General features: G+C 43.1%; 1 protein-coding gene across 15 annotated transcripts in view; it reads right to left on the bottom strand.

The window, feature by feature from the left end:
* Nucleotides 1-15,255, bottom strand: part of IMMP2L (inner mitochondrial membrane peptidase subunit 2) — a 771,740-nt gene that overhangs the window by 712,194 nt on the left and 44,291 nt on the right. Inside the window, exon 4 of one of the 15 annotated variants that reach the window (XM_075929799.1) lies at nucleotides 1,918-4,502. The exons of 13 other annotated variants lie outside the window; for them this stretch is intronic. In XM_075929799.1, the coding sequence (XP_075785914.1) occupies nucleotides 4,367-4,502 (136 nt within the window). In that variant the 3' untranslated portion in view covers nucleotides 1,918-4,366. Of the gene's footprint in view, nucleotides 1-1,917; nucleotides 4,503-9,233; nucleotides 14,702-15,255 lie in introns of those variants that run through there. One more of the 15 variants, XM_075929813.1, reaches the window with a different exon arrangement.

The raw sequence follows: 15,255 nt of genomic DNA, 5'->3' as shown, positions 1-15,255 counted from the left end.
CCCCAGCCGCTTCCCCAGTTCTCCAGAGTGGCCGCTGTGTGTTCCAGGCTCCCTGGGCTCGCCACAGAGCACAGCTGCCCCAACAGGCCTGTTCGGAAAGGGTAGTCTGGGGGCAGGCTGTGGCTCCTACTGTGCTCCCCACTGGTGCTCTTGAGGAGGAGAGATGCTTAGCTCAATGAATTCTTTGGAGGGATCAAGGTGTGTGCTGGGAGGAAGGGGAATAGCATGTATGTGGGGATGAATGGGGCAGTAAGGGGGGATGGTGAGGGTGATGGCAATATAGGACTGGAGGCAGGAGGATAGGCAGTGGGGGAGTGCGAAAGGGGAGAAGTTAGGAAAGGATCGGACTGTAGGAACGGAGGAAGTGGAGGGATAGCACTGTGAGGTGGAGAGGGGGTAAGGAAGGGTGGGTGGATGGAGGAGGAAATAGGAATGGAAGGAGTCAGCCATGGAGCTCCAGGATAAGGACAAGTGGTCCAGATTACCATACCAGCTCTCTTCCCACGTAACCCAAATCTGGTTCACAGTAGGGCATGAGTGTATAAAGCTGGGGGCTCCCCTGCAGTTCCTTGTCTCTCCATTGTGCCCTGTCCGCATGGAGCACATCCCAGCCCCGTGGGTGGCGCTCACTTGCCATCTGGAAGGGCACATCTGGAGCACTACTGCCCTGCAAAGATGGCCAGTATCCGGGCACAGAGAGCAGGGAATTTTCTGCCTACTAGGCTGCTCACATGTAACCCAGACCCTTCCCCTTGCTAATGAGCCAGGTGCCCGGGAGCAGCCGGAATGAAGGGGATCCAGTTGGAGCTGGACCCCAGTTTAATTATTGTGTTTGGCTTTGTTTACACGAGGCCCACAAGCCCACAGAGCATAGCTCTCCTGACAGGTCACTTCGCCATAGACCTATGCTAGCTGTCAGGAGAGGCTCCAAACTCTGCACATGAATGATTTCATTGACAGGAGGAGCAGGAACAGGAATCTGGGAATGGCTGGCAATCGAAGGGTGCGAGCAGGTGGGATAGGCTGAGTGTTCAGATAGAGGGGCCCACCCAGGGCTGTGGTGGGGCAGGAGCAGACAAGTGTGCAAATGACTTGGGACCATGAAGAGCACAGCTGGGCTCAGTGCAATATTAACAGACTCTCTGGCCGCAAGTGGCCAGCAAGAGTGGGCCAGCAAGCTTATTCAACACTCTTCCTAGCTCAGGGTTTTCTTTCATGTTCAGTTAAATTTTAAATAAATGCTTCTCATGTGTAAGCAGAATTCACTTTCCCAGCATATATACACCAGTTGTTGAATAGTTCCTAGAAATAACATCCTGAAATTAATATTTATGGCAGGTCATATCACTGACTAAGCTGGCCTAAGGGAAGATTGTTCCTCAGCTAAAAGATATGAAGTCAGTTGCAACAAACTATGCATGGATTTAAACTACTAAGTCATTTCTGGAATAATGTGTTGTGTGACGAAATCTCATCTATAGCAATACATCAGATTGTATTTCTATGATTGTATGGAAAGAAAACCAATCTACTAGAATAAACATAGCCAATATGTTATTAAGATCCATATTTTTTAACCTACAAACTATAGAAGCAATTCCATTCTTATAACCTCAAGGGAACTATTGTTTTCCTGTTGAAGTCACCTGAGTATTTTGTTAAAAAGAAGTTCATGCTTCATTGCTTAAGTGAAATTACCCCATGTTAGCTTCCAAGTGTAGTGAACCAAATTATTATCCCTCTACATGCATTTCTTCATTAACCCTTTGGTGCCATCCTTCCCAGAGTATTTTAATACATTTGTATAGCAATTTAGCAAAGAAAATGCAAACCCTGATATCAAGGGACTGAAATGATTTAGAATAGAGTAAATTCACAGAAATGAGGAAGACTGGGGTGATCTCAAAAGGATTATCATGACTGGGAAAAGATGTTTCTTTTTATTCAGTCCTTTTCGGGGGCAAATCTTCAGAATGGATCAGTGTAGTAATACTTAACATTTAGACATGCTTTTGTGTTATAAATTACATTCTTAAATCACTTAAAATAAATGAAAAGGAGGAACAACTTAACCACTATCCAGAAAGCTGCTTTGTGAGCAAACCTCTTTACCTAGAGATTCATTGGATCACTGAGATTTAAATGCTTTGATGAGGCAGTGTCTCAGATTATGCTTAAGAGGAACATTAAGATCGAAAGCACAGAATACAGAACTTATGATACGCAATTCTGAATTTTTCAGTGATGAAATTGTATGGTAAGACAGAAGTTGAGAACCTGAGAATTTAATTTTAGATACCACGTTCTGTAATTTCTATATATACACACCTCTAAAGAGATCTGTTTCCCACAGGTGCCACTATTAGTTGGGCAAGGACATATGATGTGTTCTTCTGGCTTTGCTACAATCCTGCAATGATCTGTCCCTTTCTACAACTCAGCCCTCTGCCTGGCCCACAAGTTGCTTCCCACCCTATTCTGGGTATATAAAGAGTTTAACAAAATCTATTTCCACTGCTCAGCAAGGAGCTTCCGACTTCAGCAAGCCAAAGTCCCAGTGTTGTAGCTAGAGTTGCCTCATGTCCAGTTTTCAACCAGAACACTCAAGTAAAAAGGGATCCTGACAGCTCTGGTTGGAACCGCCAACTGGACCATTAAAAGTCCAGTCAGCAGTGCAGGGAGGCCTGGAAATAAGGTAGATTCGCCTACTTGCCCTGGCTTTGCACTGCTCTTAGAAGTAGGTGTCAGGTGCCTGCAGCCCTTTGATGCCAGGACAACCAGAGACTGGGAGCTCCTTGCACTGGTCCTGTCCTGAGTGCCAATTCTAGAGCTTCCAGTGGGAACTGTTGAAGGGGGGTAGCACCTGTTGAAGCAAGGGCAGTGTACAGAGCCTCCCTGGCTGCCCATGCATCTAGAGACTGCAGGGACCTGGTAGCTGCTTCTGGGGAGCTAGGGTAAAGTGCTGCCAGGACCCCACAGCCTGAACTCTTTCCTGCACCGCAATCCCCTGCCTCAACCTAGAGTCCCCACCTGCACCTCAAATCCCTTATCTGTGGCCCCACCCCAGAGACCACCACACTCCCAGAGCCTGCACCCCATATACACACACACACTCTGAACCTCTTAGCCATACCGAGTCCCTCGTGCACACTGAACCCTTCATTTCTGACAATGTGGTGCCAATACCTTTCATTCCTGACACCACCCCAGAGCCATGACCTCAAGCCAGAGCCCTCACCCTCCCACACATATACCGGCCCCTACCCCAGTCTCAAGCCCTTTCCCACTCCCTGAACTCCTTTCTCCTGACACACACACCCCTCCCCCCAGAGATCTCATGCCTCTCACATTCCAATCCCCTGATCCAACCTGATGAAAGTGAGGATGGCTAAGACTGACAGAGGGAGGGGTGATGGCGTGATTGGGGAGGTGGAGCCCCAGAGAAGATTGGGAGCATGGGCAGGGCCTTGGAGAAGGGGCAAGGTGTTTGATTTTGTGCAATTAAGAAGTTGGCAACCCTAGTCATGACTCTCTTGGATATGGGGTCTTCCTATTCCTGAGCTTCTATCTAGTATGAGGGATAGGCTTTTTGCCTACAGTCCCATCAGAATGTGAGTAGGGGGATTCCAATCCAGGGCCTAAAGATAGGCAGCTGAGTGCTACCTACCCCTAATGCTATGTGCCTGCCGCCTTGAATTACTTTCTTCACCGGCAAGAGGTCCCCAGCTCCTTCCATGGCTGACAGTTTTCCTGCTCCCTAAGCACTTTCACTCCCGAGCGCTGTTGTCCAACTCCTAGGCTGCCCAAGCATTGAGCAGGAGGCTGCAGTGCCCCTCTGTGTGCCTGAGCACAAGGCAAACAGTCCTAGCTCATAGAAGCCCCAGCCATAGGCTGGACAACCCAGCCCTAGCTCCAGCATGCTTCCTGGAAGTGGCAAGAAGGGGGCCTCAGGGCAGAGCATGGGTGGGGTCACACAAAACTGAGTAGGCATAGCCTCCCTCAAACTAGGATACATGCCACCCATGTTAATCATCAAGTGATCCATCCCCAGTTGCTCACTCATATCTCTTAATGTCATGGGACCGTTACAGCTACAATTACCCTGCCCAGAAATAACATGGTAGCTCACATATATACTGGTATTAAAACCTGGAATAAATCAGTGCAGCACAGGACAAAGCCCAGCTCCTGACCTCTAAATGTCTGCACAAAGAAGATCCTCCAACCACATCTCTCTCTTCCTCTCCATGTGAAAAGGGTGCTATGCCACTGAAAGTTGTATAATCTTTTCTGCAGAGAGCAACTAAAGCTAGGCTTGATCCCAGTAACCCTGTTCTGAAGGAACCACACTGGCATACAGAGATTGCTATTCAGGTAGCTGAGGGGCTCTGCAAGGCTTAGGAACTCCAGAGTAGGTAGGCTTCCCACGCTCCCACCGAAAATTTGTTTGTTTCCTCTCATGGATGCAATGAAGAAGGAGATGATCTTGGCCCATGTTCTGTCTGTAACAAGATAAAAGGAATATATAAAATACAATAACTCCAGCTGAAATGCATGGGAGGGAGCAGCCAGCCATTTTGAGCAGCCAGGGACTGCAGCAGGCAGAGAGCCTGATTTAGGGTCCTGGCAGAATGGGCCAAGAGTGAAATCAGAAGCCTGGTGGATCAGATCCAGCCCACGGGCCATATCTTGCCCACTCCTATTCTTGAGCAACTCCAAACTGCCTAACATTGTGCTATATCCATTATTCTTAACTTCATACTTCTTTAAATTGTGGCCAATAAAATGCTTTGCTGCAGGCAACTGTGTATTGATTATTTACATAGGGGCACTAGTTTGCAGGCACCCTATTAAAAAATTTTCAGTTATCTACTTTTAAAAGCTCTGCTACCAAATTACCCACATTCTTCATATGGATAAAAAAAATGTCTAAGACGTACTCTGTTATCTTACAGTAGTGTACATACATCACAGCAGGCATTTATATATCATTAGGCTCCTCTGAAATCAAAGCAAGTTCCTAGGATCTAAATTATAAATATTTCAAAAAGTAAAAATTACATCTTTCTAAGCCAGGACAGCTTTTAAGCTTCCTTTGCACAACATGACCTTCACAAAGTAGTCAACCATCATGCTGTAAATTAGCCACGGTAACAGGATCACAGATGGCTTTCCAGCCAATCAAATCATAGGTGTAATTTCTACAATATTTCAAACAGCTGGCTGCCCATTTAGACCCCAGTCTTCAAAATACTATGATTGCTAGTCATCAGGAACAACAGAGAAAACTCCATCCTATACTGCTTACTATTCCACTGAATAGCAAAAAGAATAGTAAAAGTTACTTCATTTGTAGATTTCTTTGGGTCCCTTCTCCCCTCCCCCCCCCCACACACACACACTTTCCTATGTATTTACATTGTTCCCACCACCATAGTACATGATCAACTTCTAATATTTAATTCAAGTCATACATGATCACATACAATCCTATTTTTTTTTCTCCTCTATCTCACATTCTAGAATCAATTACATTTCTGGTGGAAACTTAATATAACTCATATCCTTTTATTTTTCAATCACTACTTAATACTGCTATGGAAGACAGCAGAATACCTCCAATTTATTTCAGTGGGAGCAGAGTCAGGCAAAAGCAAAATTTTTATAATGGTAAATGTGCATTTGCACATGTGAGGTTTAAAAACCTCATGTGAAATCCTGACCATGTTCGTCAATGGGAGTTTTCCCAGTTTTCTGATTGAATCAGTCTACACATGTCAGACTATGTAGAAATACCAAGTGAAATAACTGTACTATATCCAGTACAATTGTCCTTAACTTGATTTTTTTTACTAGATCACCATTGCAGCCTTTTAAGGGGAGAAAAAAACTGCACGCAGGCACGCGCGCGCGCACACACACACACACAAAATAGCAATCGCACTTTAGTTGAATGAGGATTGCAGCCTGCCATTTCCCAGTTAAATAGTAAAATAACAATATGCAAATATTGGTAATTATTCATATACAGGCAGACCCCGGGTTATGTACAAGATAGGGACTGTAGGTTTGTTCTTAAGTTGAATCTGTATGTAAGTCGGAACTGGCATCCAGATTCAGCCACTGCTGAAACTGACCAGCGGCTGACTACAGGAAGCCGGAGGCAGAGTTGCTCTGCCCTGGGCTTCCTGGAATCAGCCTCTGATCAGTTTCAACAGGCTGAATCTGGATGCCAGTTCCGACTTACATAGATTCAACTTAAGAACCCCAGGCATCCCCAAGTCAGCTGCTACTGAAACTGATCAGCAGCTGATTCCAGGAAGCCCGGGGCAGAGCAACTCTGCCTCGGGCTTCCTGTAGTCAGCGCTGGTCAGTTTCAGCAGCGGCTGACTTGGGGACGCCTGGGGCAGAGTAGCTGGGGTGCTGCTGGGCTGCTCCAGTAGCACCGCTCCTCGGCGCTACTGGACCAACCCAGCAGCACCCCAGCTGCTCTGCCCCAGGCATCCTGATTCAGCCGCTGCTGAAACTGACCAGCAGCGGCTGAATCAGGACGCCTGGGGCAGAGCAGCTGGGGTGCTGCCGGGTTGGTCTAGTAGCTCCCAGAGCGGCGCTGCGGGACCAACCGGCAGCGCCCCAGCTGCTCTACCACAGGCATCCGGAGAAAAGCCTGGTCTGCTGGGGGGGGGGGGGGTACTAGCTGCACCCCCCCCAGCAGACCAGGGAGACGCGGGCGGCGGACCGAGACACACCGCGGTCCCGCCGCCTGGGTCCTCCGCGGCTTTGCGGAGCACGCGGGCAGCCCAGACGCGCCGCGGCTGTCCCGCTGCCGGCGTCCTCAGAGGCTTTGCTCCCCGTCTCCCTGGTCTGCTGGTCTCCAGCAGACCAGGGAGAGACAGAGCAAACCCCATTCGTAACTGCGGATCTGACATAAGTCGGATCCGCATAACTCGGGGACTGCCTGTATTTTAATAGTAATTTTTGGCTATCAAACTCAGGTCCATTGGAATAAGGCTAATGAAGGTAATCATCTCTTGTACAGTGTCTCAACATTCATTTTTGAAGCAGAGGAGATTGATCCTTTTACAAATTTCTGTTCAGTTATATTGTATCTATTATATCAAATGACAGATATAATCATTTTCTCTAATGAAAGTTGCTGCAGTACAGCAAAAGTTGTTTCTTTTATCAATATTGATTGATATGTTCTTGCTTCAGTCAGAATCAGATCAGCTTATCCACGAGTGTAAAAACTGTTTATCAACCTGTCATGTGTGCTAACAAATAAGACAATACAAATTGCAACTAGTGATTATTTGGATCACTTGACGATTACCTGTTCTGTTCATTCTCACTGGGTATCTGTCACTGGCCACGGATGGAAGACAAGATACTGGGTCAGACCAAGAGTCTGTCTAGCCTAGAATGGCCATTCTTATGTACTCTTTATCTTTTTCACCCTAAATGGCAAGCAGATACCTGGATGACCAATCAGGTACAAGAACGGCAATAAAACAGAATACAATATGGTGGTGTCACTGGCTGGCATACACTCCATTTATCATCAGCAAAATGCAGGACAATGTAGCACTTTAAAGACTAACAAGATGGTTTATTAGATGATGAGCTTTCGTGGGCCAGACCCACTTCCTCAGATCAAATAGTGGAAGAAAACATTTATCATGTTATGAAAGTGTTTCTTTGCACAATTATTCTATTACAATCATTCCTTTCATGAGGTTTGCTAGACCTATAATTGATTTCCACACCATTAACCTAACAGGAAACAGACCACTTCTTTTTCCAATTCTAAAGATTAATTGTGAACTTTTAAAATGTTCATACAAGTGGCACTTTTTGGCTCAAGGAAGCCAGCCTACCAATCAAAAGGAAAGATTCCGGCAATCAAGTCAAACTGGTTAAGCCAGATCACTTTAGGGAAAGTGAAAGTTGAGGGGAGGACTAACTGGAGCAACTTTCTCCTCTAACTTTTCAATTTCCACATCACAACAAAAATTGCCCTTTTAGAATACTCCTGCTCACTTATAACATTTTTAAACACTTTTAAATTTTTTAATGAAATACAGGATTGTGCACAGTAACTAAAAACATTCTTTGGGAAACAAAATATACCCACTTTACAAAAACAATGTACAATAGGTTTATCTTTCCCCAACTCTATAAAACCTGAAATATACAACAATATCTAAGCTAAGAAAAGATCATAAAGTAAATAAGAAAATAAAAGTAGAATTAAACACATGCTTTTTTAATCAGGAAAAGACAATGAAAATTCTGTCTCCAGCCAAAGACACAGAAGAAGGAGGATCTTTTGAGAACACAAAGGCACCAAAAGTGATCATTTAACTTCTTTGTCAGCACAACCTCTTCATGCAGTGTTCTGCATTTCAGCAGACAGATGACTATGTTTTGGGCCCTAAAGATGAACAGAACAGAACAGAACCCGGAAGGGTCAAGAAGATCAAGCAGAGGTACTCTCAATAGCTAGTTCAGTACGAGAGACAGGAAAGAAAAGTTTCTGAAATTTAAAAAAAATGAAGCAAACTATGATCATCACACTGCATTCTAAATGCTAAGTTTACATTTATTTAGGTTCTTTTAATAGTTGTGAATCTTTCAGAATGACTGTTCAGCATAGCAATGATTGATAAAAATTCAGTTTCACTCTTTCAATAAATACATTTGTACAGATCATCTTTTTTAACTTTTGGCACAGACCAATTAATGAAATTAATACAAAATACATAACCTCTTATGAGCATTATGGAGAGCTGATTGAAAATTATTACAAGGAAGGAAACGCTGGTTAATTCAGTCTACTATTTGAACATTCTAAATATTGGTTTCTATCAAATTTGCAGCCTGAATTATGAATTTCAAATTTTAATTCAAAATTTTGTGATAAATAATTGACCATTTTTCTGACCACAGCAACCATTTTTATTATATAAGCTGCAGAAAGAAATCAGAGTGACAGAACAACAGAGACAGTTGCACACATCCATAACAGATATACACAGTACCTCAGGTATGTCTCTAAGTCAGGGGTGAGGGAGAGATGCAGCCCCCCCAGGCTCGGCGCTTCTTCCCTGCATTGGGAAGCCTGTGCTGGCGCTCCAGCTCTCCCACCATCCTGCCATGGGGCTAAAGCACACTAAACCTATTGGCCTGGGCTCCCTTAGGCTTTGGTGAAGGAAGGGAATGTGGGGAGTGTCTTTCTGATTCTCAATTGGGAGCTACATCAGTTAGGGTTTGTTTTTTCTTTTTTGCTTCTCACTTGTGTGTGGCTCCTGACTGATTTTTCTGGGGGTCAGCAGCCCCTGACCCAAAAAAGGTTCCCCACCCTTGTTCTAACTACTTCCAACAGTGCACTTACCAGCTCAGGTCCACAGGCTAGTATTAGTATAGTTCTCCTTAGTGCACTACATGCAGCAGTGTTTGCAGCTTGGGCTGGAGCTTGAACTTTCAAGCCCACTCCACTCCCACCCTTCAAGATTTAGAGTCTGAGTTACAGTGCCGTCACCACAACTCTGTGGGATTGAACTGGGAGGGCTCACTCCCAGATGCAGTATAGACATGCCTATAGAGACGTATCAGATCAAGCAGGGACAGAGGGTCAAGGTTCCATGCACTCTGACTCCATCTCCAGAAGTAGCATGTGAGTCTTTACTGAATAGTGAAAAATGCCAGTTGAAGAAATACCCACTTTTCTAGCCAGCCAAACTGCGGTCAGTTGAGGCAGGTGATGAAAAGGCTTTTGCTGTCACTGGTGGTAAATGAAGGTTTATTCCCATGCACTCATTTTAAGTGAACTTTTAAAACCTTAGCAGTTACACAGTTACCCGGATTGTGGGCCCTGCTGTATAAAGCTTAGCTTTATACTGCAGGACCCTCAACAAAGTTTCCCCAGGAGCCGGGCACCAGCCCCTGCCAGCCATGCTCTGGGGAAAGGAGACTTCCCTTCCCTGCCACAGCAAAGCTGCCTCCCTGGGAGGCTGAATGTAACTAACAAACATCCGCTTATCAGTTAAACAGTTAGTCGTTTACACTCTTACATCCCTAATGGAAGTCACAATTAAATTTTAAACTAGGTAACGCTAAGGCAATTTTTTATCTGAATTTATTGTATAATGCTCCTAGCTATGACAGAATTTAATCATGTTGTATAATATCAGCCATAGCTCAAAAAGAAAAATAAACACAGACTAATTCTCACAGGTTTAGTTATATGTGAATTGATACTGTGTTCAGTGAACCTGTGACTCAGAACGTCATAAATGATGAGATTTTTACATTACAGGCAGTACAGCTCGTGTGTGTTTGATTAGGAAAACATTTTCCTTTTATTAAAAATGATTTGTTTTTCATATTTTATCTTTTTTCTCAACAAGTCCAAACAAGATGTAGCTATTACTTATTTATGAATTTGTTCCCACGTAAGAAGTTAAGCTAAACTAGCCACAAGCCCCTCATTTGATTTCTGCATACCAAAAATTCCATCTATAGCTTGATTTCTACAACAATCTTCATTTCCTAACCTAATCAGTCATGCAGGTTTGACAGACACTTTTAAATAGTTGTTGCATTTGACTGTAACAAATCTCAGTATCGCCAATTCTCACTATTTTATGACAAGTCTTGAAATCTGCTATCTTACTTAATGCTTCCATTTCTGGAAACAAATATCTGAGTAAGTTTCTAGACCTCCTCGCTTCAGAGACATATTTGAAAATGTGACCCAAGTAAGCCCTAAAGGCTCAAAAACTAGAAGGAAGAAGCACCTCAAATTCATTTTTAATTATTATTTTGGGGGCCTGAATATTTAGTGTTGTCAATACTGAAATGGTTGTATTTAAATAGTGACTACGGTATTCTTTAAAAAGAAATTAAAAGTGTATAATTTGTACTGGAGCCCAAAGTTCTTGATAAGCTAAAATACAAAATAAAATCACAGGCAGTAAAGTGGTATTTAGTGGATTAAGCATGAAACTGGGAGTTTGTAGTCTCCCACAGCCAGCAGCACAAACTGTGCCCAGGGCTGGCCAGGGGCTAGGCCGGGAGGTAGGCAGCTCCACAGCTCCTGGAGCCAGCTGCGCCCAGAACCAGCTGGAGGCTGTGCCAGGCAGTAGGCAGTTCCGCATCTCCCAGATCCAGTGGCACTGTGCGAACTGCGCCCAGAACCAGCCGAGGGCTGTGCCAGGCAAAAGGCCATACTGGGCCGGAGCAGAGCGGTCGTAAATGCAGGGGGGGGCGTAACTCAAGGATTGCCTGTAATAGTATATTTGAAATACAGGGCATTACACTTTTCTCCTGGAGGTTTTGTTAGAATTCATCAGGAAATTCCTGCAAACTGCTTTGACTACAGCCAGAGACACTGTGGACCAGTGCAGCAAACTGGTACTTAGGAGATCTAGTTTCAATTTCAAGCTCAGCCAGTGGCCTGCTGAGTGACACTGAAAAAGTTGCCAAGAACAGTTTCTCCATCTGTAAAGCAGAAATAATGGTACTACCTGCTTTGAAAAGCATTTCAAGAGCTACAAACAACAAGTTCAATGTAAGAGTTAGGTATTGTTATCGTTTGTTTTAATACTTCATCAAGTATTGAAATGCAGCTCTCAGCAATATGATGGGAAACACAATCTATGGAATAGCACACAGCCACAGCAATATGTCACAGTACGTCAGGACATGAAGTACAGAAGGTTGACTGTTGGGGAAGGTTTCCAGATAAAAGGTGTGTTATACATATTTTCATTAAGATTCTCCCTTACAATGTATGTATTTTAGTGCTTTGTCAACTTTAATATCAGTCCTTTAAAGGTGTAATTTCAAAACCTTAAGATCAACTTTAGCAGTGAATGTGGAAAACTATATGCTGTAATTATAGAAGCTTCATTTTTCACATTAGATATCATCTATGTAAAAGTTTCTCAAATGGAATCCAAGTGTGCCCACTTTATTTAAAATTTCATTTGCATGCCTATGTTTACAATTTGCTTCTACTATCAGGATTTAGAATCAGAGCGATCTTATTTCCACTATACCTCTATGTCAAACTGTACCTTGATCAGCCATAAGTAAATTGAATGAAGCAGTACAAGAAGCTGTGACAGAGCTATATTAAAATATGTTATATGCCTGCTATTTTAAAAGTCTGAATTAAAAATGTACTGTCAGGATTACTCATGTAAACAAACTGACCAACCCTTTTCTTTAAAAGTACCAATAATTACAAGTTGGACCTCCCTGGCCAGGCACCGTTCAGGACCTGACCGGTCCCGAATGAGAGAATTTGCCAAACCAGGGAAGGTGTCCCCTGCCACCTACCCAGAGCCAGCTGGCCTTCTGCCTCTCAGTCCCTCTACTCCCTCCCCAGCCAGGCTGTCTGTCATACTGTCACTGCCTCCCAGCCCCAGGCTGCCATGTGCAGCTGGGGTTCTCTGGCCCTGGCACTGGCCTCACACCATCGCAGATGACCAGATTTCCCTGGCTTTGCACTGCTGTAGGCAGCTAAACTCTACAGCCCCCAGCTCCACACTGCAGTGGGTGGCTGGGCTTCTTTGGCACCGCACTGCGCGGGCAGCTAAGGTTCTCTGGGCATACACTGCTGTGTGCTGCTGGGCTTCTCTGGTTCCCAACCCCATGCTGCCACCTGCGGACGGAGTTCTCCAGCTCAGTGCTGCTGCAGGCAGCCAAGGTTCCTCAGCTCTGCCAAATTTTATGACCCTGACCCAGCACTTCTGCGTGGCTCCCCCAGCCCTGCTATGCCCCACCCTGGCCAGGTTGCTGGTCTTTCTGCCATTAGGCGCCCAGACTCTCTGGTCCAGAAGCATCCATGATCCTACTGGACCACGAATGTTGCTGGACCAGAGAATGCCAGATTTCAGAAGTGTAACCTGTAGTAACAGAAATGAGGAGGGGAAGTTTTATTGCCAGATCCCAGAGATCTTCAATAAACACGTGTAAAGTAAATGTTAAGAGTCATAAATCATTCCCTGGCAATGTCTCTCTAAATAAAGATTACACAAGATATCCCCATACCAGCAATAGGCAACATGACAAAATATGCTCCACTTCTGTAATCCAATTCTGTGGGTGAAGCTTATTCATTTTAGTGGTGCTCCACAAAGATTCAGAGTTCTATCTGCACAGAAGTCACTATAAGATCTAAACTTTTTTTACCATGAGACCCACAGGAGTACGGACTATTTTTGCATTAATACAACTTCTTTTTTTAATTGTGTGCGCATCATTTATGTTCTCAGATTCTAATCACTGAAGATAAATTACATGCATTTAAAAAAAAAAAAAAAAAAAAAAAAAGCTTTACATTTTCAGATACAGGTTACCCTACACAAAGATACAAGGAAATAATTGCAGATCCAATGGCACGCGTATGAGACACATACAATGGGCTTACTTCATATTCATACTATACTTCAAATTAATTTAAATTACTGGGGGGGGGGGGGAACGGTCATTAGACGTTTCATTTTAAATTGCTGCCTAGTAGTAATTCATTTTTCCTCAATTTGAACCATTGTGGTTTGGAAAATTTAGCTCAACTTCTATAGGATTTATCCTTTGCTTAGATAAACTGAGGGGGGGAAGACTTTTTAATGTTTTAACATATGCACACCCACAGGAGACACAGGGCACCCACTTTTGTTAACAAAGCTTCAATGTTTATGGATCTCAAACACAGGATTCCATCTATAAGCATGGGTTAAAACTAAAAAAAGGCAACAATGAAATCACACTAGATTATATAAATCTTCAAACCTACACAGGCTTCACCTCAACAACCAAATTTTTTCATCATAACTCATTCACATTATAGCCAGGAGAGCAACAGCCAGAAACAGAATCTAGCCCTATATGTCACTTTATACTTAAGGATTAATGCCACAGTCAGTATAATTGCATCTCATCTACAACCAGCAATTATGTATCACGCCAGTGTACATGCATTTGCTGATTTTTTAAGATGTGTAGTGAAGCATACTCGTAATCTCAGAGTCCAACTGAGTCCCCTAATGAGCAGAATAATGATGCCCATATCAAACACTTGATGCAAGAATAAACTAGTAAAATTACTCAGACTGCACATGTTTTGACCAATGAATCAAATAACCATAGACAGGGAATCAAGATGAATAAGATAAAGAAATTAACCCAGTTACTCAATAAAAGACTCATGTACCAGAAGTTAAGTTTCTTGAATGAATAAACACGTGCCTGCATAATCTCTCCACTGGGGTACTACAGCATACAATGCTCACCACATCATATTGCTATATTCAGACTTTAAAACGTATGATATATTGGCCCAAGTCACAAAATTTGGATCCAAACTTCTCCAAAGTTTGAAGGAAGTAGGGAAAGCCAGTGTACTTACTTTAATTCAATTTCTAATGAACCCATATAATAAGATTCTCTAAATTAAGGAATGACATACAAAGTATCCTTTAATATCTCTACATAAGAAAACTATACTGAATCTTCTTAAATTTCATCTCTTTTTTTCCCTTTGTGCTCATAGTGGCCTTTTAACATACTATTCTTTGCTTTTTGTACACTTCCCAAGAGAAAAGGAAAAAACTCAGTACAGCTGCATGGCTATTATGTGACCTCTTCCACATGGGTGGATATTCTTTCCATCACCAGCTAAGAGGAAACAACCCTGTCAAACAGAAGACAAAAGAGTAATGAGGACATAAATGTATAACCCAGCATGTAAAAGGCTGGTAACAAGAAGGTTTCAAAAACAGGGCATCTGGGTGACAAAGTGAAAGTAATCCATGTGGATGGATCAGATGATAACAAGGAATCTTTGAAAACATAAATGACGATGCAACCATGTTATTCCACTTTGTGCCTGGTTACACTCACTGACCTTCTTGTTCAGTCCAGTAATTACTAACCAGATTTACTAATGTATTTAACGTAATCTCTAGGATTGACTGGGGCACAAGTATGTACACACACGCAGAAACTAATTCTATGCAGTCAGTCAATAAACTGGCCTGAATTTGGAGGCCCTCCATTAAGTGTAAGGTGTCTCAAATATGAATAATATACCATTTATTCAAAGCATTTAGAAAAATCTGCCAGAAAAACCCATATGAGAAGCAGAAAAATAAATCAGAAATAATCTTACAAAAGAACAATGTGCTTTAGAACAGATTTTTTTATATATTTACTGTAACCATTCATAGTAAAATGTATATATTAATT

The sequence above is a fragment of the Pelodiscus sinensis genome, chromosome 1, assembly GCF_049634645.1.
Source record: "Pelodiscus sinensis isolate JC-2024 chromosome 1, ASM4963464v1, whole genome shotgun sequence".
Classification (NCBI taxonomy): domain Eukaryota; kingdom Metazoa; phylum Chordata; order Testudines; family Trionychidae; genus Pelodiscus; species Pelodiscus sinensis.
This window is presented reverse-complemented; position numbering and strand designations above follow the sequence as displayed.